General features: G+C 40.5%; 3 protein-coding genes across 3 annotated transcripts; 2 read left to right on the forward strand and 1 right to left on the reverse strand.

Moving 5' to 3' along the window:
- Positions 1-992: 992 nt before the first annotated feature.
- On the forward strand, positions 993-1,928 carry LOC146368044 (MICOS complex subunit MIC26-like). Its single transcript, XM_084913045.1, has one exon. It carries the CDS (start codon positions 1,064-1,066, stop codon positions 1,676-1,678), a length of 615 nt encoding a protein of 204 aa, XP_084769171.1. The 5' UTR covers positions 993-1,063; the 3' UTR covers positions 1,679-1,928.
- A 1,144-nt stretch (positions 1,929-3,072) lies between these two features.
- eif3f (eukaryotic translation initiation factor 3, subunit F) lies at positions 3,073-7,058 on the reverse strand. Its single transcript, XM_084913044.1, has 8 exons — positions 6,903-7,058; positions 6,415-6,485; positions 4,936-5,015; positions 4,714-4,851; positions 4,530-4,621; positions 4,228-4,364; positions 3,960-4,073; positions 3,073-3,344 (listed from the first exon to the last, which is right to left on the reverse strand). Exons 1-8 carry the CDS (start codon positions 7,012-7,014, stop codon positions 3,267-3,269), a joined length of 822 nt encoding a protein of 273 aa, XP_084769170.1. The 5' UTR covers positions 7,015-7,058; the 3' UTR covers positions 3,073-3,266.
- A 389-nt stretch (positions 7,059-7,447) lies between these two features.
- On the forward strand, positions 7,448-25,687 carry kcnj9 (potassium inwardly rectifying channel subfamily J member 9). The gene is made up of 9 exons (XM_084912554.1): positions 7,448-7,996; positions 8,130-8,245; positions 8,835-9,280; positions 10,414-10,627; positions 13,918-14,119; positions 15,750-15,942; positions 16,185-16,382; positions 18,585-18,715; positions 24,381-25,687. The coding sequence occupies exons 3-9, from the start codon at positions 8,983-8,985 to the stop codon at positions 24,645-24,647; spliced, it is 1,503 nt and encodes a 500-aa protein (XP_084768680.1). The 5' UTR covers positions 7,448-7,996; positions 8,130-8,245; positions 8,835-8,982; the 3' UTR covers positions 24,648-25,687.
- The last annotated feature ends 1,799 nt before the right edge of the window (positions 25,688-27,486 follow it).

A 27,486-nucleotide genomic window follows, 5' to 3' on the forward strand; every position in this document is an offset into this window, starting at 1 on the left:
GCTCTCTTTTTTTATTGCAGCTTTGAGAATAATGCATACTGTACTGTATACGAGAAAAACTAGGCACTGAGAAAACAAACAACAAAGAAACAAAGATGGTGGTTTTAAAGACTTATTTTAGCACAGAGTTGTATAAGAATGAACGACTGCTTCATTAATGTAATGTCCCACTGACTATTTAAATTTAACTGAAAGTTAATTCACGTAATGGTTTATAATAGGTGTCATATTTATGCCTGAATGGGTTAGCAAGATGGCTGCTGGGTGACTTTTATAGGACGCTGTTACAGGCTAAATGCTTTATGTACTGTTAACAGCTTTTCTTTAGATTAGTCCGGCAAAAGTGCAGTCTAAATATCAGTGGTGTATCTAAGATTGTAATAAAAGAAAGAATGACTATAAGTTGTTAAAACTGTTTAAAAAGAAACATTGGAGGAAAAAAAATTGTGTAAGTGATGCAAATACTAATAATTTCATCCAGTTTAGCCTACCTCAGGGAGCAGACCTTGCCTTAGCTTTGACTTTTACGTGGAATATTTGAGTATCATATTATGAGGGCAGTGGATCAGAACAGCAGATATCCCAGTTAGGCACAGAGGACTTTATTGTAGACTACTAAAATAAAGCAGCTTGCTTAAGTCCTCATTCTAACTTCATATTTTAAAGTTGTCATTAAAAATATAGTTCTTACAGTGTATTTATTTTACCCATACCTTCACAATCTACCTTTAACAAGTAGGTTATTCCTTTTTTGCAACTTTATTGATAACGAACCCATTCAAACATATGCATGACAGGCAGTCAATTTATGGTGAAACATGTGGACACGTTTTTAAAATGCATATCTTTGGAATTCCATATGAAGCATGGTTTGGAGATGTGGGCACAGACATCATTACTATCTGTAAAGAAAGCCTTGTCCTCACAGATATACTTTACTCCTCCTGCCACTGTTGGCGCGCTTTCAAGCGTAGTAAAAGCGTTTGGGTGAGAATCAGAGAGGCGGGGCTATCTGCCTTGTCCCTCCGTGAATACCGTAGTGAATGCATGGCCCGCGGGGATCATGTTGAAGGTGACAGGTAGTGCCATGCCGGGAGCCCTGCGATTTTCACCGTTCACCGTGTTCGCTGCTGCCGGTGACGGCGAGACGGAACCAGCGGTGGCTCCGTTAAACGTGGACGAACTGTCTCTGTACACCGCTCCCCCGGAGAAGTTTCAGTACGTGGAGCCTAAAGCGGGGCAGCTGGAGGAGCGAGTCGCCACCCTCAGAAAGTTAGCGGAGCCGTACACTGCTTGGTGTCAGGTCACCTATGAGAAAATTAAACCCAACGTTCAGGGGGTCTTCCAGTTTGGGAACGACGCATACGCCTATGTGAAGAACCCCCCGAAGGACTTCTACCCCCGGGCGGGAGTCATCGGCTTTACCGGAGTCCTCGGGCTGGTTCTTGCCAGAGGCTCCAGGATTAAGAAACTCATCTACCCGACCACTCTCATGACCCTGAGCGCCTCTCTCTACTACCCGGAGCAAGCAGCGTCCATCGCAAAGTCAACCGGAGACTCCGTGTACGACTTGGCCGTGCAGAGCTACGCAGCGGCGGAGAAGATCCTAAACCCCCAGAGCAAAGCTGAAAAGGTCAATAAACCCGAAAAGAGCAGCGACTCCGAGACCAAACAGTGACGACCCCGGCGTGACTGCAATAACCGAGCAGTAGCCAATCACACAGCAGCTTTATCCCGATACTGTAAACTGAGCGCTATCTAGACAGTGTGACTTTTTCATGCCTACACTTTGCACTAAGCTTCACATGAAACTCAGGCCGGGCAAAGGGAAGGGGGATGTGCAACTTGAATGACTTCCTTCCGATTTGAATGTGTATTTATGTAGAGATAAAGCAGTGTCTTATATTAAAGTTGTTTTACCGCCTTGATTCTGTGTCTTATAATGCCACATGCACAAACAAGATGGTCAGCACCAAAGAGAAGAAAACTAATTCAGGATTTTAATAATCAGTCGTTTATTTTAACAATTTTGTTCAATGGGGTGACAAACACCAAAGTAGGCAAGTCACATTTGATCTGAAATTGTGTATTAGTTTCAAGTTTTATTTGTCATATACAGGTAACAATTATTATACTCAGATTTTAAACATATTGTATAAAATAGGTTTAGCTGAAAAGTCATAATCCTACATAAACTCAAAACATTTGTAGTATTAAGTACTCATTAGACCCATTTGCATTATACTGCTCAGTAATGCTAGATATATCTCAGCTTTATATTTTAATGCTTTTAAAGTAACAACTTCAAAGTCATTCTAAAGCTTTAAAGTAAATGGTATGGAGTAGAAATGGCTAAAAATACTGTTGAGTGGAAGTAGAAAACAGCATGACCCAAAAGTACTTAGAAGCACTAGTTAAAACGACATACACACCCACCATGACATCACCTACTAATTAGTAAAATCTCAGCTTTGAGTTGAGCAATTTTGCTACTGCCAGCTTAGCATTCTGAAACTGGATACGCCAAAACAACCAGTGGTTCAGTCTGAAATTAAGCCCATGCTCATTGGGTAGCAACTTGTAAATAAAATGTCATTAGCCAATGAGCATTTCCTGGAAAATCATAATTTCTGACTCAGTAAATTTAATGTTTTATGAAATATAACTTGTGACTGAGCTCACAAATAATCAGGAAAATGTTGATGTTAAAAAGGACTGGAAGGCCGTTAACCTTATAATTCTATATAAACCAAAGTCTTTTTACAGGCAGAAGTTCCCACCGCCTGCTGACCTTCAGAAAGAATTAAAGCTTGAGGGGCCTCACACCCTTAAACTATGCTCATCTTTTACACCACGAATGAACTCTAGTCAAAATATATTGGTGGAGGGCACATCAAATGTCATGGGTCGAACAGCCACCCCATGTCCCCCCTCTACATACACCCATGATAAGATATAAGGTCAGTTGTCTTCTTAAAAATACATTATAACAGATCAAGAATCATGAAGCCTGCAGTGCAGCAGGTTGACAGCAGTAAATGTGAGGTGTCTAATAAGCAGAAAGGAAACGTGTTAGCAGTATGATCCTTCCTTTAATGTTCATTAGCTACTTGTGACAAACCAAGCAGCCTTAAATTTAATTACCATCTTACCACAGGGAATGAACACTGTGTGACTGTTTAACATCTTTATTTTCATATCAGCCAAAAAAAAAAAAAAAAAAAAAAGTACAAAAATTAAATATGAATGACTTCAAAGAAACCCTCTCAGAGCAGCACCAGCTTCTCATTGAGAGCAATCTGTGCTTGGGTGAGGTTGGACAGGTAGGTCACCATCAACAGGTCCTGCAACAACAAAAGAGAGCGTTTAGATTCACACTAAACTAAAGTGAAAGATTATAACAGCATAACAAGGAAACAAGATTAAAGGATGGCAAGTTTGGAAAGATAACGCCCAGATTAATGATGCAAAAATACTTCCATCTTCTAAAGCTTCTAATCCTGAAGTAAAACAGTATGATGTAAGTAGAGCCCAGAGACCATAAATAACCATAAAAACAGGAGGAGAGTTTAATTAAATGCCAAAAACAACTCAGAGCTCCCCTAAAGCCTCTTATATAAGAGATATGACAATTCAGTTTACTCTTTTTATAGCCAATGTGTTTATACGTGGAGAGAAATTAAGTACATTATTACCGCAACAATAAAATTTTCAGCTACTTCCTTGTCACAACAGGTCGGCACAGCGGGTAGCTCTGCATGTTCGATTTGGCAGTTTATTGCCAGATGATCTTCCTGACGCTAGATTTGTGTCTCTACCACAATAATAAAAATGACAGTGTCTATTAAGCTAGTCTCTACTGCTATTTTTTAAGTGCCATTTGCCTGTCTGTTTAGATCAAATAGCAAAACAAAAACAGCAGTTGTCACTGATATAGTAACTTAAACACGAGCACTTACATTGATGTTGGAATTGAGCATGTTCTCAAAGTCCTCAGGTGAGATAGTGGGCACTTTGTTTACCAGATCCATCAGGAAACGGCCCACGCTGTTGTCTGCTGTCACCTTGCCAGACTGAAACAGAACAACATGAACTTCATAGCCATAATCAGCGCAAAACTTAATTACTGCTCAAATGTTCCCAGGTGACCAATATTAAGTTAAATTGGCAGGGATTTAATTAGAAAAGAAAAAAAAACCCAGGGGACAAGTTTGTCTTGATACTCACCAGCACATCCTCAATGTACGCCAGCACTGTGGTCAACATGTCCTGTACCCTGGCTGCAGCACCACCAACCTGAGACAGGTCAGAGGTCAGCCCCTTGGTACGACTAGGGGTCACACGTGTTCGCTGTAGCAGGTCCACTAAAGAACAAATAGAGAGTATAATATAAAGTTTTCTTTCCTTTCATATGCACCCCATCGAGTTGTTTGAGACACTGGGATTTAATTACTTGGCATTTCACAGATACTTAGTCACGAAGCATTTGTTTTCAAACAGTCGCCTTCATTTATTCTTTGTATTCTTACCGCCTATCCTCTCAGTGTCATAGTACACATACTTGACAGACAGTGGGGTGAACATCACACCAACTGTCTTTCCTGGCACACCCATCTGCGCACTGTGTAGGAGACACACAAACACATTCAGAGAAGCACTTTCAGGCTGTAGATGATCACATAAACACAAGCGCTGACAGAAAGATCAGCCAACCTGACGTAGGCGCGGATGTTCATTTTGCCACTCTGCAGTGCCGTGTCCACGGTCAGGTGAATGGGATTAGAGGCCTCACGGCTGTAGTACTCGTGGATGAGCACTGAATGTTCTGTGATATCAAAGCCTGTGGCATACCTGTCAGAAAAGATGAACATCTGCTAAAGAATACTGTTTTTTCCACTTTTAACTTTAAATTGTTAATATGACCGACTGACGCACCATCCGATGATGACCTCTGTAGGTGAAACCCTCTTGTGAAGCTCATACATGTTCTTGGCAAACTCCATGTCCACAGCAACCTGTGGTCAAAAACAATGCATTTAAGCACAGCCATGTACACTGTCTCTTAAACATTTCTACAGAATCATCTTTCACTTGTGAAAGAGTTCAGTGATAATTACATAATACATGTATTAGTCATAGCTACCCTGTAAGATATTTTGTAATTCACTGTCTCACAAAGCAGGATTAAACATAGTAGGTGGTATCAAGAGATAAACATTAAGAGATTTTTTTTTCCTTTTAATGGGGTGGGGGTTAGAAATGCTGAATGCCTTTTGATTAAACTCAAACAATTGACAAAACCTTGTTACTTAAAGATAAAGGAACAATCGTTCTGGAGGAGACAACACACGTCAGGTAAAAACGTGCCATGATCAGATTAAGGTTGATCACTGAGAAGATCTCAGGGGGTTGGTTCTATTGTTTACTCAGCTAGCCAAAAGTAGTGCTTTGCAAAATCATTACACATATCAAAATGAAGTATCTGCTACAGTGGCACAGATCATACCCACAAAAGAACTTAGAGTATTACTATTATAAAAGAGTATTACTGTAGAGCAGTCCATCTGGATTACAGGGTTTTTCTTGTTTTGGCAACCATCAAAGAAAGGACTTTTTCATACATGCAGTTTTCTTTACCAAATAACAAAAATTTAAAAAAAGAACAGGCAAATGTACAAACTCTACCCAGTAAGGTAACACAGACTCTTTGCCTTAAGTAAACGGGAATGCATAAGGCTTACATAGTCACCCCTCATAAGCCCATTGTGAGTCTGGAAAAAAACCCTAGAAACTAACGATTTAGCCTCCACCCCATACCTGATAGCATAACACCACCTATAGTTTTCTGAGGGGGGTTGTTTCTATTGTTTACTCAGCTACTCAAAAGTAGTGCTTTGCAACACTATTACACATATCAAAATGAAGTATCGCTACAGTGACCCAGATCATATCCAGAAAAGAACTTCTTGTAACAGGAAGAATCACAATCAGAATACTTTATTAATCCCTAAGGAAATCATGTAGCCTCAGTAGCCATTTAGAAAAACTACCAGGAATTTATTCAGCCTGGTATTTAGCAGCCATATCGAAATGAAAACCTTAATGGACATTTAAAAACCCAGACTCATCTAATTAAAGACACAAAAGCACAAACACAAGTTTGATAAATTTTAGTTATCTTTTGCTTTGTTGATGCTCCTAAGATTTTAATTCATGACTCTTTGAGTTTCGGATATTTCTAACTGAATAATGCGTTATTCTTTAGATTATTTGCTGAATGTCGGTTTCGTCTCTTGTTTATTACTCGATGGCCGATGTGGAATGGCTACTGTATTACTGCCCCTTTCCACTTTGCTTCAACATCAACAATAAATAAAATTATGTTAGCTGCAATTAAAGAGTTTAATAACATACCTCATCTTCAGATTCATTGTGAGGGACAGAGAAGCAGTTGGTCACCTCGATAGAGTGCTTGTCAATAGTACCTGAAAAAAACAAATGTTTCAGTTCTTACATTATATTGTTGTAGCGACGAGCAGCTTCATTGTAAGTTAGCAAACAAGAGGATTCTCCATTAAATCGAGACAGTAATAAGCGCTAACATCAGCGATAAGAACAGCGATCTTTTCCTGTTGCTAAGCATCAAATGAGTGCAAACCCCACCAAAATGGAAAAAAGTCCAGGTGATTTGCTAAATTTTTAACTATATGAACAACTGAGTGGGCGGCCAGCTGTTACGAGTGATGCCGCTAGCTAACTAACAGTAGCTAATGCTAGCCAGCTGCTGAACTGAACCAGCATGTGTTAGCAGCTAAAGCTAAAAGCAGCTAACTATGCGGCAACTGGTTGCGTGCGAAGTCGGTCCAAGCGGCGCAGGACAAACATATTGTCTTTTTACTTACCCAAAAGGGTTCCAATCACACGACTCGCTCCCTCATTTCTTCGCTCGTAAGAGTCGCAGATAGAAGCGAGAACGACGGGATGAATTTTCACAACTGGCCCGAACACCGACATCTTGGAAAAGGAGGGCAGACTACTGATCACAATGCCTGAAGAGACCAACTGATTACCGGCTTCGTGGACACATATACCGCCACCTTGAGGCTGGCGGATAAATAGCGGTTAGTGAGAATAATGCTAATTATGATCAAGTCATTGATATCATTGTGATACAATGTTGTAGGACTGTATTTTCCTCTATAAGCGGATTTTTTAAATTAGTGAATTATTTTAACAAGGAGTCTGATATAATAATAGTAACAATAATGTTATTATGGAAAAGCCATAAAAAGGATTGCATCACAATCAGACCATATTTAAAATGACATATACAATGAGCTTTATTACATCCAATCTATATGTTTATGTTTCTGCTTTTTTGCATTGTTACTGCATCACAAAGGCCTTTAATTTCCCCATCAGTGAACTCTGCAGATGCTGAGGGTCTGACCGAGAGGAGGGAGAGGACTGTCCCTTCTGTTGTGGAAATGAGAAGCGTCTGAGGCAAGCAGGCAAACAAGCAGGCAGGCTTGATAGGGGCTGGGCTGATGACAGCATCCTCTACCGCTCCACACCTGACCGACTCCATCAGATACACAGATGATGGAGCTCTCCGCGCTGCCGGGTTATTATCCTGTTGCCTCCATTTCGCACATCCACTGCCAGACACATGTTCTGAAAAAGCCTTATCGTTAATCAGAGTACTTGAACTGTTTTTTTCGGGTTTGTTTGGGTGTGTGTGTGTGTGTGTCTTTAGCTTGGGCTGCCCGCTTTTTATTTTTTGTGAATACTGAGCGGTCGGATCGAGGTGGTCTTTGTTTTCCAGGAAAAGCGAACAAGAGTGGACTGATTATGCTGCGTCGCTCGTAAATACCAGAAATGGGTGTAATTGAACCAAGGTTGCGAATCCTGGCTCGTTCTTGGACCCGATTTTCGCCGTTCTTATGGCAAAACATCTGCCCAATCTTACACATCTACAAGTTGGTGCACTGAGCAGGTAGGATTTTACTCGTTTATCTTTGGTCTGTGTGACATTAAACCAAACCGTAGCTGAGCTGTTTGGTTTCTGTAGCCCTCTTGCCGGCTCACAGACACTCTTTAACAGAGGCTATTTCTGATCCATCCATCAGGCGTAGTGCGTCATCTTGACTGTCACCATCAGTCTCCTCTGGCGTCCAATCCGCCAGTTGTCCAAATGGACGCACATCATCCAAGGCTATAGAGGACTAGGACTCCATTTTACTGAGTAAATATTTCATCACGTCTCGTTATCCATGTATATATTTAACTCAGCTTCTTATATAGGACTTATGTAAGACTATTTCAACAGGCCTGCTGTATAAATCCAGCATATTTAAAATAGCACGAAGTGCACTTATACAACACACACGTCTGGGCCACACACACTCCTAGCCCGAGGCTTTTTATGAAACATACAGACCAGTTAAAGTGGCTCTGATATGCATATGCCATGTCGTGCATCAGGATTAGGGATCTTTCAGAGAACTAATTTATTCTACCATTGTGTCTAATTTCCAAGGACTTTCAAAGTTATCCATATTCAATCTGAAAATAAGGACTTATTCCTTTATTTTATTATTAAAAGACTTCAAATGAGACTTTGATAATAGTAATAAAAGCACAAAAAAGGATACACATTTATTTATAGGTTTTTTAGAATTTATTATAGCAACATCAGAGTTCAAGCACTCCTGTGTGGAGGTCCTGTTTCTTTAAAGAAATCATTTGACAGTGAATTATTGTGACAGTAAAACAGATAATCAATTCCATTGTTTCATTTGATCAGATCATTGTGTTCTTCTGCTTTATTCCAGGCTTCAGACAAGCAAACAAATGGTTCAGTCAATAGGTACTGGACAGACTCTGCCTTAGGGAGGATATCAATAACACATTAATACTCTTTACAAGCTTACACACACACACACACACACACACAAACGCACGCACACACAGACGTAGACCATGGCTCTGGAGAACTCCATCTTCCCCTCCCGTCCGGACTCGCTCTCGCTCCCTGTGGAGGAGAAGGTGGAGAGCGAAGAAGTGGAGGTGGCCACGGAGGTCACAGCCTCCACAGGAGTCTTTAACGTATCGGAGGAGCTGGGCCACGTCGTCACCACAGAGACGACTTCTTCCCTTCCGAACTCGGCTCCGGTCAAGAGATCGTTTCAGTCCAAGCTGGCCGAGCGGGAAGCCAATGCTAATCAGCACAGGAAGAAGACACAGGGGACGGAGAAGGAGAGGGGACGGTTCGGGTGGGGTGAGTGACTCTCAAGATGACATCTTCTCCTTGATCCCCCTTCTGTTTGGAACAGTGCACTCACTATGTTCTTTAAATGTTATGGCTTCTTTCTGGACCTGCAGTTCAACCAGACTGAAATGCATCACTATTAATCTCTTTGTATCTGATAAAAATCTCCAGAGATTTAGAGATATTGACTTACTCTGGAGTCTGGATGAACATTTTCTCCATTCAGCCCTGCACCCTCTTCTCCTCCCCATCTGTCTCACAGTAGTAGTAGTGAATCTTTTCTAATTTAGACCATACTGCAGAGCTTCACCCCTCAGCAATTTTGACAGTCTTGCTCATTAAGCTCTGCTCTGTTTGCTCCAATCTTTGCCGTACATCTTCATAGAATAAAAAGAAAGAAAGCCTAACTAGGGAACTAGGGAAATGTGCAGTTTATATGACCCTTCAGTGTTTTAACTCCACCTTGTGATCAAGAATTGATGTCATCATCGCAAAGGACAAAAATCCTACAAAGCAGAGCCAGACCTTTTTCGCAGAAAAGGCAAATTTTGTTTTACCTTAAAATAAGTCTCCATAGCTTGAGTAGCATGCACAATGATTGATATTCATTGATTAAAGCGTATGTGATAGCGGTATAGTGTCATAATTTCAGTTCTGGCTTGGTGCATCCACAGTAAAAAGCCTATAAAACAAAACAAAACAAAACACAGATGAAGTCCAGTGTTATAGCTTTTCTTCTCCAAGCGTTTGATGATGTTGTCCCGTCGCACTTCATCTGCTCTGTTTTATTCACCTGTCATTTTTCATTTATGCTTTCCCTTCTTCACCAGTCTGACTTTCCTTTGAGCCACGCTGGATCTCCCTCAGTAGTTTTGTCCCTTGCTACCTCCCTGTGTTTATGCTCACGTCTCTCTAAGTGCCTTCATCCAATTCTCATCGTCTGACTGCAGTCAGAGTTGTAGCTTTAAAAACAAAACATTTCAGAAAGGGAGCCTCATGTTTTTGAAAGTGTTTAATGGAACAATAAAGAGTTGTCTTCAACACTGTAAAGGATCAAAAGGCGATGGCACTTTTCCTCCCATTTGTTAGCCTCACAGATTTCTAATCGTGCCCCTTCTCTTCTGTCTCTGCCCTTCCACCAGCCCGCACTCGCCGTAAGAGACAGCGCTACGTGGAGAAGAACGGTCGATGCAATGTGCAGCATGGTAACATGCGGGAGACTTACCGATACCTGACGGACATCTTCACCACTCTGGTGGACCTCAACTGGCGTTGCTCGCTCTTCGTCTTTGTCATGGCCTACGCTGTAACATGGCTCTTCTTCGGAGCCATCTGGTACCTCATCGCCTACTGCAGGTAAGATTTAAGATAAAGTCATGTGCACTAATGTATTTGGATCTCTTGCAGTGTGGGAAATCACACTGAATTTGTAAGTGTGCTACCTTGCAAAGAAATGAACAGTCTTTAATTTTTACAGTAGGTTAATTTTAATGGTGAGAGACAGAACATCAATGAAAATTTCAGAAATAAACGTTATACATTGATTTGCATGATTTGCACTGAGTGAAATGAGTATTTGATCAGACATGACACTCAGTGGAGAAACTCTTGTGGGCAAACACAGCAGTAAGATGTTATAGTTGGCCACCAGGTTTTCACTCATCTCTGGAGGGATTTTGTCCCACTGCTCTTTACAGAAACTCTCTAAATCATTTTGGCTTCTTGGCTGCGGCTTAACAACACCAAGCTTCATCTGCCTTTAGAGATTTTCTATAGTTTGAAATTAGGAAACTGGCTAGACCACTACATGATCTTAATGTGCTTTTGCAGACACTAATTTGTTGCCTCTGTGGTATGTTTTGCGTCATTATCATGCAAGAAAACTCATCCATGACACATCTTCAGTGTTCTGGCTGAGGGAAGGAGGTTCTTGTCCAAGATTTTATAGTACATAGCACCGTCCATTTGCCCCTTAATGCAGTGAAGTCATCCTGTACCCTTAGGAGAAAAACAGCCCCAAAGCATAATGCTTCCACCTCCATGCCTGACTGTGGGGATGGTGCTCTTTTGGTCATACTTAGCATTTCTCTTTCTCCAAACATGACAAGTCGTGTTGATGACAAACAGCTTGATTTTAGTATCATCTGACAACAGCAATTTCTCCCAAGATTTCTCTCAATAATTTAGATATTCACTGGCAAACTTAAGATGGGCTTGTACATGTATGTTCTTGAGCAGGGGGACCTCGTGGTGTTGAGGTGTTACCAGTGGTGCTTTTGGTCACTGTGCTCTCAACTGCCTTCATTAAGCTCCCTCCATGTAGTTTTGTGTTGATGCACCACCTTTCATCCTCACCCCATGAGGCAAGATTGGTCTGATTGATCATTTTATATTTCTTTCATTTCTGAATATTCACACCAACAGTTTCCACCTTCTCCCCAAGCTTCTTGCTGGTCTTATAGTCCATACCAGACATTATGCAGATCTACAATTTTGTCCCTGACAGCCTCCTTGTCTTGTGGTGGAGATGCCTGAATGGGAGAAATTGATTCTGTAGACAGATGTGTTTTATACACCTAATGAGTTGAGATCAGGAGTATCTGTAATTGATTGATTGCAATCTGTTCTACATGGGCACAGAGCCAATCTGTGGAGGCCACAATTCTGGTTAGTTGCAAAGGATCAAATATTTATTTCAATCAGTGACATGCAAATGACTTTATAACTTTTGTTTGTTTGTTTTTTAGTTGTTATTCTGTCTCCATTACAATGAAAGGTTGGAGACTGTTCATTTCTTTGTAAGTGAGCAAACTTACAAAGTCAGCAGGGCATCAAATGATCATTTCCCACAAATTAAGTCCTGATCCATAGGATCCTATTCTGAATCCAAGTGATATCAGGAATATGGGACCTAATTTAAACTTTATCTTTTCATATGGTAGCAACACATTATGACCAAAGACAGGATTTTCCCTTATCTGTGTGTTTTTTTCTGACAACAAATCCTCACATTAAAGTTTCTTGTTTTGGGAAATTGTCTTTTCATATCTAGAGTTCGAAAAAAAAAGAAAGACCATCTTTATGTTTATGTGATCCCATCCAGCAAAAACTTAGTTGGGCAGAAATGTAAACAACACTGTATGTATGTAGCTAAAGAGTTGTTTTTGAGTTAGTTGAAAAGACATATAATTTCACTAAAAAGTAAAAGAACATCTCTTCCTACTTGTCACCTCTGCAAACTCCTCAACAAGCAGATTCACAGCCAGACTCTTCTTGCTGTGCCACTGCCCTTTGCCCTTTGATGTAGAAATAAGTTTGGAGCGTTCAGAATTTCATACAAATGTTATTAACCGGAGTGGACATTGTGTTGCGACAATTGTGTCAATTTGCATTAAAAAAACAAAAATACATGTATTTTTGTTCTCTGGCTGTGATGTAGTGGTTTGCTTAACATTCACTTTGAAACAAAGGTTAATTCAATTTTAATCAAAGCCATTCAGAGCTCTTTTAGACCTGTAATCATCAGAAAATTGCAGAGAAAGCATAAACATGGATTTATGTTTGCAATTAATTTGAATTCAAGTCTATGTAATAACTCCAAAAATGCAGAATTTAACCATTTAAACAGAATTTTGCTCATAAATTTGGTGCTTTTCTTTAACGAGTGCAAAAATTGAAGCGATGTACTGTATAAGATGTACTGTGCTAATCAGGGAGCTTCAGTGGGGATGGCAGGGAAATTTATTTTAGCTCTTTTCTTGTTTGACAGCTTAGTGCTAAACTAAGCTGACTGCCTTCTCGGTGCGGCATCATATTTAGCAGACAGCTATGAGAACATTATTGATCTTTTCAACGTATTTCCCCCAAAGTCCAACCATTCTTTAAGTGAGCATTAGATTTTTACACATCTACCATAAAGGCCAAAATGAAGCTGCTTTCTCAGCCAAAAAAGCAGATGACAAAGCAGTATTAATATTACAGCGTATTTCATCGTGATGTGCTGCCTCTTCATGAGCTGTGATCGCTGGATCTCTGCTCTAATTAACTAACGTATTCGTCTCATAAAAATTGTGACCCTTTTTTATATCAATTGCAGGCCATTCAGTTTTGTGCCAGAAAGCTGTCAGTGTTGCTGCAATCCCTTTGTCACCAGCACAGGTCAATAAAAGTCATAGATTATATAAATGACCTAACACCACTTTCGCTAATTAGCGCTCCCTCTCTGGCTGGAGCTGTGTTAATCGGGGACATTAGTGTGTGTAGTGTGTGTTAGAACAGAAATTCTGCGGACTCTTAGTGGCACAGGATTGAAAAAAACCCTCAAAAGATGCTGAGAGCAAGTTGCACGTGATGATATATGATGAAAGTGGCGGGTTTCTGCAGCCTCGGCAAGAAGTGACAGCATAAATGTTGGCTTAAGCACCATGTTTAAATCTGATGAACAGGATTGCTTCTATTCATTACAGAAATTAGTTGCAAGGTGGTGGAAAATTTAAATGGAGAGATGAGTCGTCATCTATATATTTCTGCACCTCCAGTCTAAAAATATATATCTTCTCGCTCTCAGTCTATTTTTCCCTCTTGACACCCACTTTGTCACCTCCCGCCTTCCCTTTCTCACACATTCTGCTTCTCCTCTTCCCAAGGGGTGATCTCGACCATCTGGAGGATGAGACGTGGACGCCGTGTGTGAACAATGTCAATGGCTTCATCTCGGCTTTCCTCTTCTCCATTGAGACCGAGACCACGATTGGCTATGGTCACCGTGTCATCACCGACCAGTGTCCGGTGGGCACAATGCTGCTGCTGCTGCAGGCTATACTGGGATCGATGGTTAACGCCTTCATGGTGAGCAGCTTAACTGGTAAAAAACAGAGATGGGGAAATATTTAGAAATCCATCCATCCTTCTCTCGATTTCGTACCCCTTACCTGGGTTCAGTTTGCAGTCTAAGCAGACCTCTCTCACCCCAGGCACCTCTTGTAGCTCATCCAGGGGGAAAACGAGTTCCCGAGCCAGCTGATTCTTGCAGGATGACTGAAACGCACAAACCCCTCCACCACAATAACATGGCAATTCAAAGATATACGGAGGATATGATTATTCAGACTTTCACACATTCACTTTCTGATAAATTATGTTTTTTGTTATATTTGTTGGTTCTGTTTTGCCCCATTGTGTTTCTATTTTCCGCATTTTTTGCCCTCCATTCTGTGTCGCCCTGCCTCTGTCTTCATGTCCTGTCTTTCAGTTGCTCCTTCTTTTACTCTAAAGGTAAAGATGTCTAATTTTCCCATCAGTCTTCTGTGTAAATATGACTGTGTGTTAAAGATCGACCCCAGCTTTCCTGTGATCCTGTATCGGATAAGTGGTAAAGAATGGGATGGATGGATGCCCTTTGGACTTTGTGTTTTTGTTTGGTCTTTGTAACATTACAAGTTTCCTTTTCAATATTTAAACCAGGTGCATGTCCTGCAATTGGGACCTCTCTTCCTATCTCCTATTAAGCATGAGTTTAAATTCACGCAGTGCCAAAGTGAATATTCTCAGTAATTTTGGGATATAAGAATCTTAAATAGACGTTTTCATATTTAGAATGAATACTGCTGACATCTGTGATGATTTGTTATCTGATTATGTATTAATGACGATGTAGACATGAGTGTAACATATGTAGCAAACAAGATTGTCAGATGTGTTTTAGCAAAGCAGGAAGTCAGATTAGAGAAACAAATGGAAACGAAAAATGAAAAACAGGCTTCTGAACTTCTGAGTCAGTGTTCAAATTCAGCTAACTCCTTTTGTGCCTGCAATTTCTGTTTGACCCGGGACTGTTTGCTTAAACGGAAGCTTCCTGTCAGCTCAGCTGAATCAAATAAAATAATGATACGCTGTTTTTTTAGCTTAGAGAGAAGATTGAATGCACAAATACAGTGGAGCCATAATGACGCAAATTATATGCAGATGGTATTCTTCCTAAAAAAAGAATATTTACACAGAAAATGCCGATGAAGCTCAATTTTTTTTGCACGGTGTAAGCACTCTTTTGATGAGGATGAATTCACACTCCAACATCCAGGCTGAATCATGTTTATGCATGTTTGGGAGCTGGAAACGTTCCAAATTAACAACTGATGTACACATAGCGTGGGCTGTTTTACTATGCATATAAAAACAGTTGAGTCTGGGGTTAACTCAAGTGTCACTGATCTTTTTAGACAAGAAAAACTGGCAATAGCAAGCTCTTCTGAAAAATGATCAAGGTTAGTTTGTATTCAGCGGCCACAATGAATGTGTTCCAGATGTGCAGACTACACCGGAATTATTCAGCTCTTTAGCTGATGTGTTTGTTATAAACACCAAGACATATTGTTCCTTTCATAATAATCCTCTGCTTTTCTACTTTGTGCAAGGCTCCCTGTGGCTTTGACTTTTTAGCAGGGCCCATGTTTCACATTGTTCCTTCCTCTCTGTCCAGGTGGGCTGCATGTTTGTAAAGATCTCGCAGCCTAACAAACGAGCTGAGACGCTGGTGTTCTCCAAACACGCTGTTATCTCGCCGAGAGACGACAAGCTCTGCCTGATGTTCAGGGTGGGAGACCTTCGAAGTTCCCACATTGTGGGGGCCAACATCAGGGCCAAACTCATCAAGTCTAAGCAGACTCAGGAGGGTGAGACAGTTAATAATGAATCTTTCTTTTTCTTCCTTTGGTGACAAAAACTGTAACAACTACACCTATTGAAAAATCAAATGGCCCAGTATATAATAACAACAATAATAATAATAACATACTTGGCCATATGAACCGCTCATTCTAAGATCTCTTTTGTGTCTTTCTAGTATTCTGTCATTTTAAACCTGAGCTTCCAGGTACAACCTCTCTCCTCATCTCCACTTTATTGGCTCTTCCAGGTGAGTTCATCCCTCTGGATCAGACAGACATCAGTGTGGGCTTTGAGACGGGCGATGATCGTCTCTTCCTGGTCTCACCATTGGTGATTTCCCATGAGATTGACGCACGTTCACCCTTCTGGGACATGTCGCAGGCCCAGCTAGAGAAAGAAGACTTTGAGATTGTGGTCATTCTAGAAGGAATGGTGGAGGCCACTGGTGAGAAGGCAAACACCAAATTAAGAAACATCTGCGAGTTTAGATCTATTAATTTAACCCCTAAAAACAAGCATGTTTTATTTGTTGTCCTTGATTTTAAAATGAAGAGACTCCACCTGTGGGCAGAAACCTTGCAAGCTTTGTAAATCACCCTTAAAACTAACCACAGCACTGAGCGCTATTTTGGGGATTGCGCTCATACATTATTTTGTCCCGTTTATTAAATCTAGCCCCAGGTCCTATAATAAATCAGCAAGTAAATAGTAAATAAACAAATCATCTGGTTTAGTAGTTTAGATTAAATTAAAACATTGAACAAAAAAAATAAGGAGAAACTCATTTCCATGTATGCACAAGAAATGACAAAAACCTAGAAGTCACGGTCTAGCAATCTGCAGTCTGATGTTTCCCCCACTGAAAGCAAACTGTTTAAAACTGGAGACTCATCTACCCTTGGGCAAATCACAGAGCCCTGCTGTGCTTACTCACTCTTGATAAATCATCAGTAAAAGTGGACCTATTATGCTGTATATTTCCAGCGCCATATTTTTATTTTTAGCCTCTGCCAGAGTGGCTTTGCTTGATTCACAGATTCCATCCATCTTCTTCCGCTTATTTAATTCATTGTCGTGAAGTGGATCCCAGTAGTTGCAGGGATTTAGAATCACCAATTAATTTAACCCCATCCATGTCTTTGGACTGTGGGAGGAAGCTGGAGTTCCCAGAGAGAATCCACACATACACAAGGAAACTGTACAACATGCAACCCTCCTTTAGCTAATTTCTTCCAATTGGCTGCCCCTTGGAAACAGATGGGAAAGGATTCCTACCCACTCACCCATCCATCCATCCATCCAGTAAAATAAAAAAACTATTTCGGACACTATTGGGACTTTATGCCATCACAATATCAGAACCGAGTCTGCTAGATGAATAACTACAGACTACTACTACTGCATTTTTGTCACAAATATAGAATACACTGAGCAAATTTTCTTAAACGAATAAATGCAAATATTTAGTGGCAGTTCCTACCTTGATTTGCTGCCGTCTTTCCTCTCGTCCTACTACGTTTTTAAAAAAAACAGACAATGCATGATGGGATAGGTAACAAAATACTCATACTCAATACATAGCTGCTACACACTAAGTATTAAGTGAATACAGACAGAGTCTATATTAATCCCTCCTCCTTGATGTCATACAAAGTTAAGAGAAAAAAAAGTTTTAAAGAAAGTGTACGGAGCAGTCTGAACTTTTGGCTCATAGGGATTACTTGTAAAAATCCTGACTTTAACAGTATACAAGAAAAGAAATAAGGAAAAGCAAAACTAATCCTCTTGAAAAAAACATATCATATCAATTTATAAAGCACTTTAAAAAAAAACAACAGGGATGAACAAAGTGCTAAACAATAGCACCAAATATAAAAGACAAACTGAGGCCACCAGGTAGATGATATAGAGACATAAAAGAATTGTGGAAGTTAAACAATATAGGAGTACACTAAAGTATGTTTTTACTTTCTCCTGCTAGTCTTAAGTACATCTGGATTTATAGGATATTCATTCCCAAAGTAATTTGCAGGAGCTGGGACGTTCCAAATATTATATGCTTGTTTGCAGAGTTTAACACGCGCTGTTTTTAGGATTGTTTTAACTGAAGCATTGTGTTAAATCTACAAAATCAAATATTTTAATATGTCTGATAGGAACAAGCACCCTGGAAGGCTGTGTTTATCTTTTCTCCCTTATCCCTCTCTTATATCGCCTTACGTCAGATTCATTCTGAGAGGATGATATACTCTACTAGTTTCCTCACAGTTTAGCAAGAACTCAGTGTATCGGAGCTATTCAGGATGTGTATCTGTGAGGTAAAGGTGGCCTCTCCGCCTACACCAAATATTGATTCCCTTAGTCAGAGCGCTATGTTACAAAGACGTAGCTGACAGTCATAACTCTGCTGCAGAGAACATCCTTACAACGACAGCTTGCCAGTGAAATTGTTTGTGACTAAATGGGTAAATGAATTATGTTTGTGTAAGAGTTCTTGGTGTGGTGCTTTTACTCTTCTGCTTTGCCATAGCCAGGCACAGCGAATCCAGTTAATATCAAATCATTTATCACACAGACCAGAACAAATGCCGTGAGGGAAAATATGTATTATGAATCTCTATAGTCATCCATTTGTTTGTGCATGCAGGGATGACATGCCAGGCGAGGAGCTCGTATCTTGCAGAGGAGTTGTTGTGGGGTCACAGGTTCAGCCCAATGATGTCGCTGGCAGAGGGCTTCTTTGATGTCGACTATGGAGCCTTTCACCACACATTTGAGGTAATGTCTCTTGAAGAAGATGTGATGAGGGCAAGCTAATAAAGCACAGCACGATTTGTTGCACTCCAATGACACCTATCACAGGTGTCACTGGAAAAGAGAGGGGGTACACTCTGGGCAGCTCGCCAGTCTTTCGCAGAGTTATACAAAGGGGTGGACAAAGATTGATGCTTTGATTTACACCTAAAGCCAATGTAGAATCACCAGTTAACCTAACATGCATGTCTAGTAAAATATTCTCTTGTAAGTATGTGTACCTCATGAAGATGAAGTGCCTCAGGGTCTGTCTTAAAATATAATTTACTATTTAACAGAAAATCTCACTTCAATTTTCCTAATCATGATCAACAAGAAGATAGCCAAGGACTGCATGAATTTGTGTTTAAATTTACTCACAGAAATCTTAAAGTATTCCAAATATTCTTAGTGGTTATGTTGGTTTTCAAAAACATTTAATATGTGACATTTCTGTTAACAGTATAATTTATTTTAAAATAGTCTCTAGTTATGGAAGAAGGTTTGCTTGGCTATGACGGAAAACATCATAAGGTGAAGGAAAGAACAGTAGTGTTCAGAGAACCTGCTTCACTTTAAGTAAGGCACTTCAAAATGTCACAGTGGATGACTATCCTTAGGATGGGCTACAAAGTACTCATTTGGCTTCATCTCGATGTTTTCTTCTTGTGTTATTATATACAGGCTCTATATGTGAGACAAGCATGTGAAAGTTACCACTAAAATCCTAAGGCTAGAAATAATTTAAAATAAATGGTGAAGTTAAATCTTTATATTTTCTCTTCCTTATTAAGAGATGTTCCACTTTATTCCTTTATTAAAGCTTTCTGCATATCTGAAGTAAAAATAATTAACAATAAGCATCCACACCCATCCGTCTGTCGATCTCCCGCTGCCCTCTCCTCTCACTTAATGAACAAAACTCCTTCACTTGGGGCAGTAACTCATCCCTGACCCAGAGTGGGCACTCCACCCTTTTCCGGCTGAGAACCATGGCCTCAGATTTGGAGGTGCTGATTCACACTCGGCTGTAAACTGCTCCAGTGCAAGCTGGAGGCTATCACTTGATGAAGCTGACAGAACCACATCCTCTGCAAAAAACAGAGACGAGATTCTGAGACCGCCCAAGTGGATGCATGCCGCCACTTGGCTATGCCTAGAAATTCTGTCCATAAAAATCATGAACAGAATTGATTCAACACCCAGTCCAACACCCACCAGGAACGACCAAGCTATTGCAACAGTTGTGTGAGGATGGAATGGCTTGTAGGGGTTGTTGGGCAAACTCCCCTGCACCCTCAAGTATCCTCGAGATGGTAAAGAGTCCAGGTCCAGTGATGAAAACCGCATTGCTCCTCCTGTATCTGAGGTTCAATTAACGGACAGACTCTCCTTTTGAGCACCCTGGCATAGACTTTCCTCGGGAGGTTGAGGAATGTGATTCCACTATAGTTGGAGCACACCCTCCGGTCCCCGGTCATATTCATCATAGAGGCATGTCAACCAAGACAGCCCTACAACATCCAGAGCCTTCAGGAACTCTTGGCTAACCTCATCCACCCCAGGGGCTCTGCCATCAAGGAGTTGTTTAACCTCCTCAGTGATGGATCAATCATCCCCCTTGTCCCCAGGCTCTGCTTCCTCTACGGAAGACGTTTCAGTGGGATTAAGAAGGTCCTCGAAGTATTCCTTCCACCGCCTGATAATATCTTCAGCTGAAGTCAGCAGCGCTCCACCCACACTATTCATGGTGCAGGTAGAGCACCACTTTTGCCTCCTGAGTTGCCTGACGGTTTGCTAGAAACTCTTTGAGGCAGTCCAAAAGTCTTTTTCCATGGCCTCTCCAAACTCCTCCCACACCCAAGTTTTTGCTTTGGCCACTGCCTGAGCTGCGATGTATTTGGCCTATAGGTACTTACTGGCTGCCTCCGAAGACCCATAGGCTAACCAAGCCTGATAGGACTCCTTCATTAACATGATCCATTTCGATCATGTCCCAAGTCAGGCCTGTTCCCAACCTGAAGGCGTAGGGAACAAACCCTCTCATCCACCGGGAAAAACCCCAACGTACAAGCAGCAAGCCTAGGGGATACTAAGATACCTACTCTAACCTGCCACCTCTCTCCATGGGCAACTCCAGACTGTGACAGAGTCTAGCCCCTCTCCAGAACTGATTCCAGAGCCCAAGCCGTGCGTTGAGGTGAGCCGACTATATCTAGCTGGTACCTCTCAACCTGTAAACTAGCTCAGGCTCCTTCCCCACCAGAGAGGTGATGCTCCATGTCCCAATCGCTAGACCCTGTAGCCAGGGATCAGTCCACCAGGGTCTCTGACCCTATGGCGCCTCCTGCAGGTGGTGGACCTACAGGAGGGTAGGCACATGTCCCTTTTTTCAAACGCCCTGTGGGCTAAGTCCTGGCCACCAGGTAAAAGGTGGAGATCAGTAAAGGAACCTTCCTGAAATAAACATTAGAAATGCCATCTTGAGAACTCCTATTGGGATAAAGTAATGAAATGAAATGAAAATAAACAAAGGAAGCAAATGAACAGTACAGCTTGCGAGTAAAATAGCTACACAAATGTAAGGCTTCACTGTTAGTTCCTCAGAGTTTAAGAAAAAAGACAATTTTCTATAATTCGTCATCTGAACTAAGCAACAATTCTTCTAGAAGCACCAAGATTATTATCTACTCTTTGTCTGTTATCCCTATTCCTGTCTCCACCTACACGTGTAACTGGCAGCTGAATTCTCACATTCTCTTGGGGTTGTTGAAAAGCATGCTGGGATGTGTAGGAACTCTGACTAAAGTATTTATTTCATGTTTATTTTTGTAGAGATGTGAACTGTACATTACATGGACATGTGCTACATACGTGGGCATTTGTAGCCTAATGCAATGAGTCTTTAAAAATATAAACAGAAATACTAACTGAAGTGAGCACTGAAGTGAGCAGACAAACACAGAAAATATGGTGAAGTTTGACTCATGTTCAAGTTTGCAGGTTTTTTTCTGCATAAAGGAACTTTTGGCTCTATGGAAAGATGTTTTTGCCAAAGCAAAATCACACAGATTGTCATAAGATTATAAGTTTTTAACTAGTTTTGTTATTTTGGATGAAATTTACTGAAAATAACAGACAATTTATATATCAAATGGTTTAAAATAGCCTGAGAAAACAGATGTCTTTAAAATAATATAATGCAGTCAGAGTTGTAGAAGTGGATGAGGCAGATTACACTAAAAAGATTAGGAACTCGCATTTAAGCTGGCAGAACTGTCAGGCTGTACTTAGACACAGTAATACTTTGAGCTAAATCCTAAGGTCTTCATGCTAATATGCCCAAAGTGACATGTTGATGTTTAGCATATTAACATGTTACTGACTGGCAGTAGACACAATGCATAGTTGAGTCTGATAGCAATGTCTTTAGTTTTGCAGATATGTGATTATGGAAAAGTAGATGGTGGTTTATGGTTGTGGTGGCGCTGACAGAGGGAAAATTGTAAGGACCCATTAAGGTAATTTGATATGAAGACAGTGAGACAATGATGAGGCGTGAGCGATGGGTTCATGGTGGGGGTGGGATCATGTCAGCTCGGCTCTGAGCCCCTTCTTGTTTGCAGTGGTGATGGACAGGCTGACAGATGAGTTCATGCCAGAGTCTCTATTCTGTTCACAGAAGAAGTTGTTATTTGTGGGGAGGCAGGCAGAAAGGTGAAGATGCAAGGCGTAGAGGTAATGAAGGTAGATGGATTTAAATACCTAGGGGTCAACTATGCAAAGCAATGGATAAAGCACAAGAAAGATGAGGAAGAGAGTGCAGGCAGGGTGGAGTGGAATACGTGAAAGGGGAGGTTTTTATAAGATGGTAGTGAGAACTGCTATACTGTATGGTTTGGAGACAGTGGGACTGACATAAAGACAGGAGGCCGAGGTGGAGGTGGCAGAGTTGAAGATGATAAGAGTTTCACTGGGTGTGACCAGGACGGCCAGGATTAGAAATGAGAACATCAGAGGGACAGTTCAGGCTGAGCATTTTAGGAACAAAATAAGAGAGACAAGGTTGAGATGGGATATAGTGGACAAAGGAATTTGAAAATGCTCCTGCCAGGCTGGAGGAAAGGAGGAAGACCACACAGAAGATTATTGGATGTGGTGAATAAGGACAGATGAGAATATTAGGGATAAGGTGACCCCTAAAAAGATCAGTCAAAAGAAGAAAATAATTTTGTAATGGTTTTTATTTTGGTTAGTTATAGTTTTTCAAAAATAAAAGTTTAAAATGTTATTATGATGAAATCAGAATGTCTTCTCAAGCCATTGTGCTAAAACAAGTCCTGCAGTACTTGCTCTTGCCATTTTACTAACATTGTCTGTAATTCAGTTACATAGTGATCATTGGATAATAAATACATTTTTAAAGTGTGCTTTCAAACTGCAATGAAAAAATATCTGTCTATTTATTTTTATTTTATTTTATTTATTTATTTATTTTTACCATTTTGCTAATGTATGCTGTTTGTTTTGTTAACTTTCCTTTTAATTATTTTATAAATTGAGTTAAGTTTTGTACATCCTGCTATTGCCTTTTCTAAAGCACTTTGCTATTCATGTCTGTGTAAAAATTTAATATAAATAAATGTTTCCTGCTTGCTTGGTGGCATCCATTTCCAAACAAAATGTATGACAAATATTAAAAGCATAGTTAGATCAAAATAGAAACTTCAGAAACATAGGACACTGTTTGGGTGGTTGAAGGTGAGCACTATCAGGTGGAAGTCGCTTGAAATTCTCTGCTGCTGCTTCTTTGATGTGTGAAATCAAAATACAGATGCTGTAAAGCAGCGTCTGGTGCTTTGATGTTCTTAAAGCCTATGGAAGATAAATGCACTGGCTCGTATATAGCACTTTTCTACTGTACTTGAGCACTCAAAGCACTTTATATAAGATGTCTCATGTTTAGCCATTCACACAAGCACTTTTTTCTACATATAAGGGCCACCCCAAAAGCTAATATACTAAAATGGAAAATACTGAAATGGAACTATATGTGTCAACTCTAACTTATGGAATACATGATGGCAATTACAAAGTCAATTCAAATCAATTTCTATAGAACATGTTAACACAGTAGAAGTTAACCAACATGCTGCAGAGTAAACAATCGAGGCATCATTAAACCATTATAATAAATTTAAAATAAATCAAGCTAATTATCTGATGATATACTGTGACCTGAATCTAAACTGAAACTGAAAAGGTCAGCAAGGACAGGTGTGTTTGAGTTAGATAGAAAACCATTACAGTTTATGTTGCAGTTTTGGGTTCATTCGGGATGGTAGAGCAGGTCATCTGCTAATCAGTAGGTTGGTGGATCATCAGTTCCTAGTTGCTCCAGTTTGCATGCCAAGTATCTTTGGGCAAGATACTAACCCCAAGTTCCTCTCTGATGCATCAATCAGAGTATGAATGTGTGTGAAAAAGCATACCAAACAGTGCTAGTGTGAATGGGTAAATGAGGCAATTTGTGGAAAGTGCTTTCAGTGGTCAGAGTAGAAAAGTGCTATAAAAGAACCAGTCCATTCATTTTGGACTACACAAAAGTTAACAGAGAAATTCTCATCTTACTTTTCTGTTTCCTTCTAAGGTGGACACGCCATCCTGCTCAGCACGAGAGCTGTCATTAGCTGCAGCCAGACTCGATGCTCATCTCTACTGGTCCATCTCCAGCAGGCTGGATGAAGAGCCCACTCTGGCCAACCAGGCGGCCAAGCAGCCAGACAGCGGCTCGGCCAACAGCAAAGGAGGGGAGCCGACCTTCATTGTCGGGGAGATGACTGACATCCAGGAGCAATCAGGACTGGGCGAGCTGAATGGCAGCGTTGCCACCGACCAATCAGAATCCGAGGCCTAGAACAGAGAATGTTTACAAAGACCTTCAGTATATCGCCATTACCATGCCACAGTTTCCAGACCTTTACTTTCAAGGCAACAAGTAGTTTCATTAGGCTCACTTCTGCAGTATACTCCATATCTTATGTTACCATCTGAAAGAGTTTATTTCTTGAAACTTTTGTCTTTTCTTTGTGCGTTCGTCTTTGTTAAAAGTGTACTGTATGTGTGCTATCTCCTTTCAGTTTGTTGTGTTAGCTCCAATCACCCTTGCCTGTATCTACATTTAAATGACAATACTATGCTTTAGGTGGGGTCAACAGCAGTATATCCTGTGGACCGAAACAGAAACGTAATATGTCCTGTTGGGTAAAAGGATGGCTTCATGTGCAGAGTTAACTATATAGATTGTACACATTTAAATAGGTACAGTGCATAGATGCTTTATTTTCACATGCACTAACATCGACATGGTAGTAGCCTCACATTTGATTAGATGCAAGGATTGTTATGAGATTTAATGCACATCCATCAGGTGTTAACAGGGTGGGAAATTAACACCAGCACACAGCCGCTGGTACATCTGTCTGTTTGGCAACAAACCATCGTGTGGTGCTAGAAAAATGTCTGAACACCTATTTGACCTGACAAAAGTGTAAAAGCATCTGTGAACATCGCAGCTGGCTTCCTGCCCAGAGATTAAGCACTATTTTCTCTTCAGGGGACACAAAATGTTAATGTTTGTTAAAACTACTGATAGAAATTTGCTGCACTCGACACATTACGGTGAGTAGGGTATGTAAAACCTTTAATGTAGAGACAGGTTAACACTCAAGCGTATTCGTGGCTTCGTTTCATATGCAGTGTGTGTACAACGAGGGTAAATGTATCTTTTGTCCCCTGCCAAGTAGAAACTTATAAAGCACAACAGTGTCCTGCTCAGTTCAGCCCAAACTCCTGCTTCTGCTGCTGTGTATATATGTGGTCATTTTTACTTGATGTTTTTAATATTTAAGATGAAACATCAATTAGAATGAATAAACTGCAGTATATTCCACAGGATCTGCATCTGTTTATGTGTTGTTCTGACGAGAAGCTACATGAAATATGCAACATGAGCATTCACAAGTTTTCGTGTTTGATAAGAAAACTGGTGTTCAGTCCTGAAAATTTGTTTAATCCTTTTTACGATTAAATTATGTAGTCTAACAATAATAGATAGGCTGAATATATCTTCTCAATTATGGTAAATACCGTTCAAGGTTCCCATACTTTGCTTTTTAATGCCATTATATACATCAGCAAATTTCAGTGGTGCAAATGGTACTTTCTACCCTCATACACTTACCTGAAAATGAATTATACACAAAACATACCCCATTTGATAAAATATGCTGAACTGTTAAACTATTAGCTCTATAAGCATTTTATTACGTACACCTTGCTAGTCCCAGGTTTAACCCCTTTCATCCACTGACATGACAGCATAACTCAGTTGCTGCAGATACGCCGACTGAACATCCACGATGCGTCCCAAAGGTGATCTACTGGATTGAGATCTGGCGACTGAGAAGGCCAGTGTACAGCGACCCTGTCGTGTTCACAAAACCAGTTTGAGCTTTGTAAGATGCTGCGTTTTCCTGCTCGAATAGCCTTTAGAGGTTGGATACACTGTGGTCATAAAGGAACAGACATGCTCAGCAAAAACAGTCAGGTAGGCCGTGGCATTTACTCCCGTACACCATTACACCACCAGAAGCCTGAACTGTGACACAAGGCAGGATCAATCCATGCTTTCATGTTCTTTACACCAAATTCTGACCCTACCATCTGAATGTCACAGCAGAAACTCATCCGACCAGGCAACATTATTCTAGTCTTCTGTTATCCATTTTTATTTTGGTGATCCGGTGTAAACTGAAGCCTCAGTTACCTGTTCTAAGCTGACAGGACTTGTACTGTTGCTTTCTTAAGCAGTCTTTCTATTCTCCTCCAACCTCTCGCATCAACGACACATTTAAACCCAGAGAACTGCCGCCAACTGGATATTTTCTCTTTCCTGACCTTTCTCTGTAAACCCTAGAGATAGTTGTGTGGGAAAATACCAGTAGATCAGCAGTTTTTGAAACACTTGGAACAGCCTGTCTGACACTAACAACCATGCTATGTTAAAAGTCATTTAAAGCACCTTTCTTCCCCATTCTGATGCTCAGTTCGAACTTCAGCAGGCCATTTTGACCAGGTCTACATGTCTAAATGCACTAAGCTGCTGCCATGTGATTGGCTGTCTATTACCTAATTTCCTTTACCAAGAAATCAAAGATTAAAAAACCTAATATAATTACACCTAAAAGTTGGTCTTCTGGATCCTTGTCAGATTTGTTTTGTTATTTTGGGAGTGAGAGAACCACAATAGGCAAGGTGCAGTTGTAATAGCATTTACTTTGGGTGGAAATCACACAGTCAAAATACAGTACTATCAAGATGCATTCTCCATGATAACAATGGTTTCACAATACGGTAAGTCTGTAATGCTAAGTACATTAAAACACAATCGCCTACCGTAGGATATCTGTGTTCATGAAGAAGAAAAATGTGTCTGAGAAGCCAAAAAAAGAGCATTATGTATTTAATAACTGTACTGTCGTGGTAGTGTGAGTTATTCTTTAACTTTAATTAACAGTTATCCCTGATTTTCTTTTCTATCCATTGTCCGCCGTCTCTCCCTTTTCAAGGCTGTTATTCTTCTTCTCTGTAAATAAGTTAACTTTGGTTTACCATTCGTCACCACTCGGTGTCAGAGAGTCGTGACTCTGGTCAAACAGGTAGGGAATACATTTAGAGTTCCTTTATGTGAAACA

Source organism: Perissodus microlepis, chromosome 18 (assembly GCF_051167445.1).
Source record: "Perissodus microlepis isolate ML-2025 ecotype Zambia chromosome 18, ASM5116744v1, whole genome shotgun sequence".
NCBI classification, from domain to species: Eukaryota; Metazoa; Chordata; class Actinopteri; order Cichliformes; family Cichlidae; genus Perissodus; species Perissodus microlepis.

Coding starts and splice junctions, on each gene's coding strand:
- eif3f (XM_084913044.1), bottom strand. CDS start 7,014: ATGTCGGTGTTCGGGCCAGTTGTGAAAATTCATCCCGTCGTTCTCGCT. Junction 4,365..4,529: donor TGACACTGAGAGGATAGGCG/GTAAGAATACAA, acceptor TTTGTTCTTTAG/TGGACCTGCTACAGCGAACA. Junction 4,074..4,227: donor CGTACATTGAGGATGTGCTG/GTGAGTATCAAG, acceptor GTTCTGTTTCAG/TCTGGCAAGGTGACAGCAGA.
- kcnj9 (XM_084912554.1), top strand. CDS start 8,983: ATGGCTCTGGAGAACTCCATCTTCCCCTCCCGTCCGGACTCGCTCTCG. Junction 15,943..16,184: donor GTCTAAGCAGACTCAGGAGG/GTGAGACAGTTA, acceptor TGGCTCTTCCAG/GTGAGTTCATCCCTCTGGAT. Junction 18,716..24,380: donor CCTTTCACCACACATTTGAG/GTAATGTCTCTT, acceptor TTTCCTTCTAAG/GTGGACACGCCATCCTGCTC.
- LOC146368044 (XM_084913045.1), top strand. CDS start 1,064: ATGTTGAAGGTGACAGGTAGTGCCATGCCGGGAGCCCTGCGATTTTCA.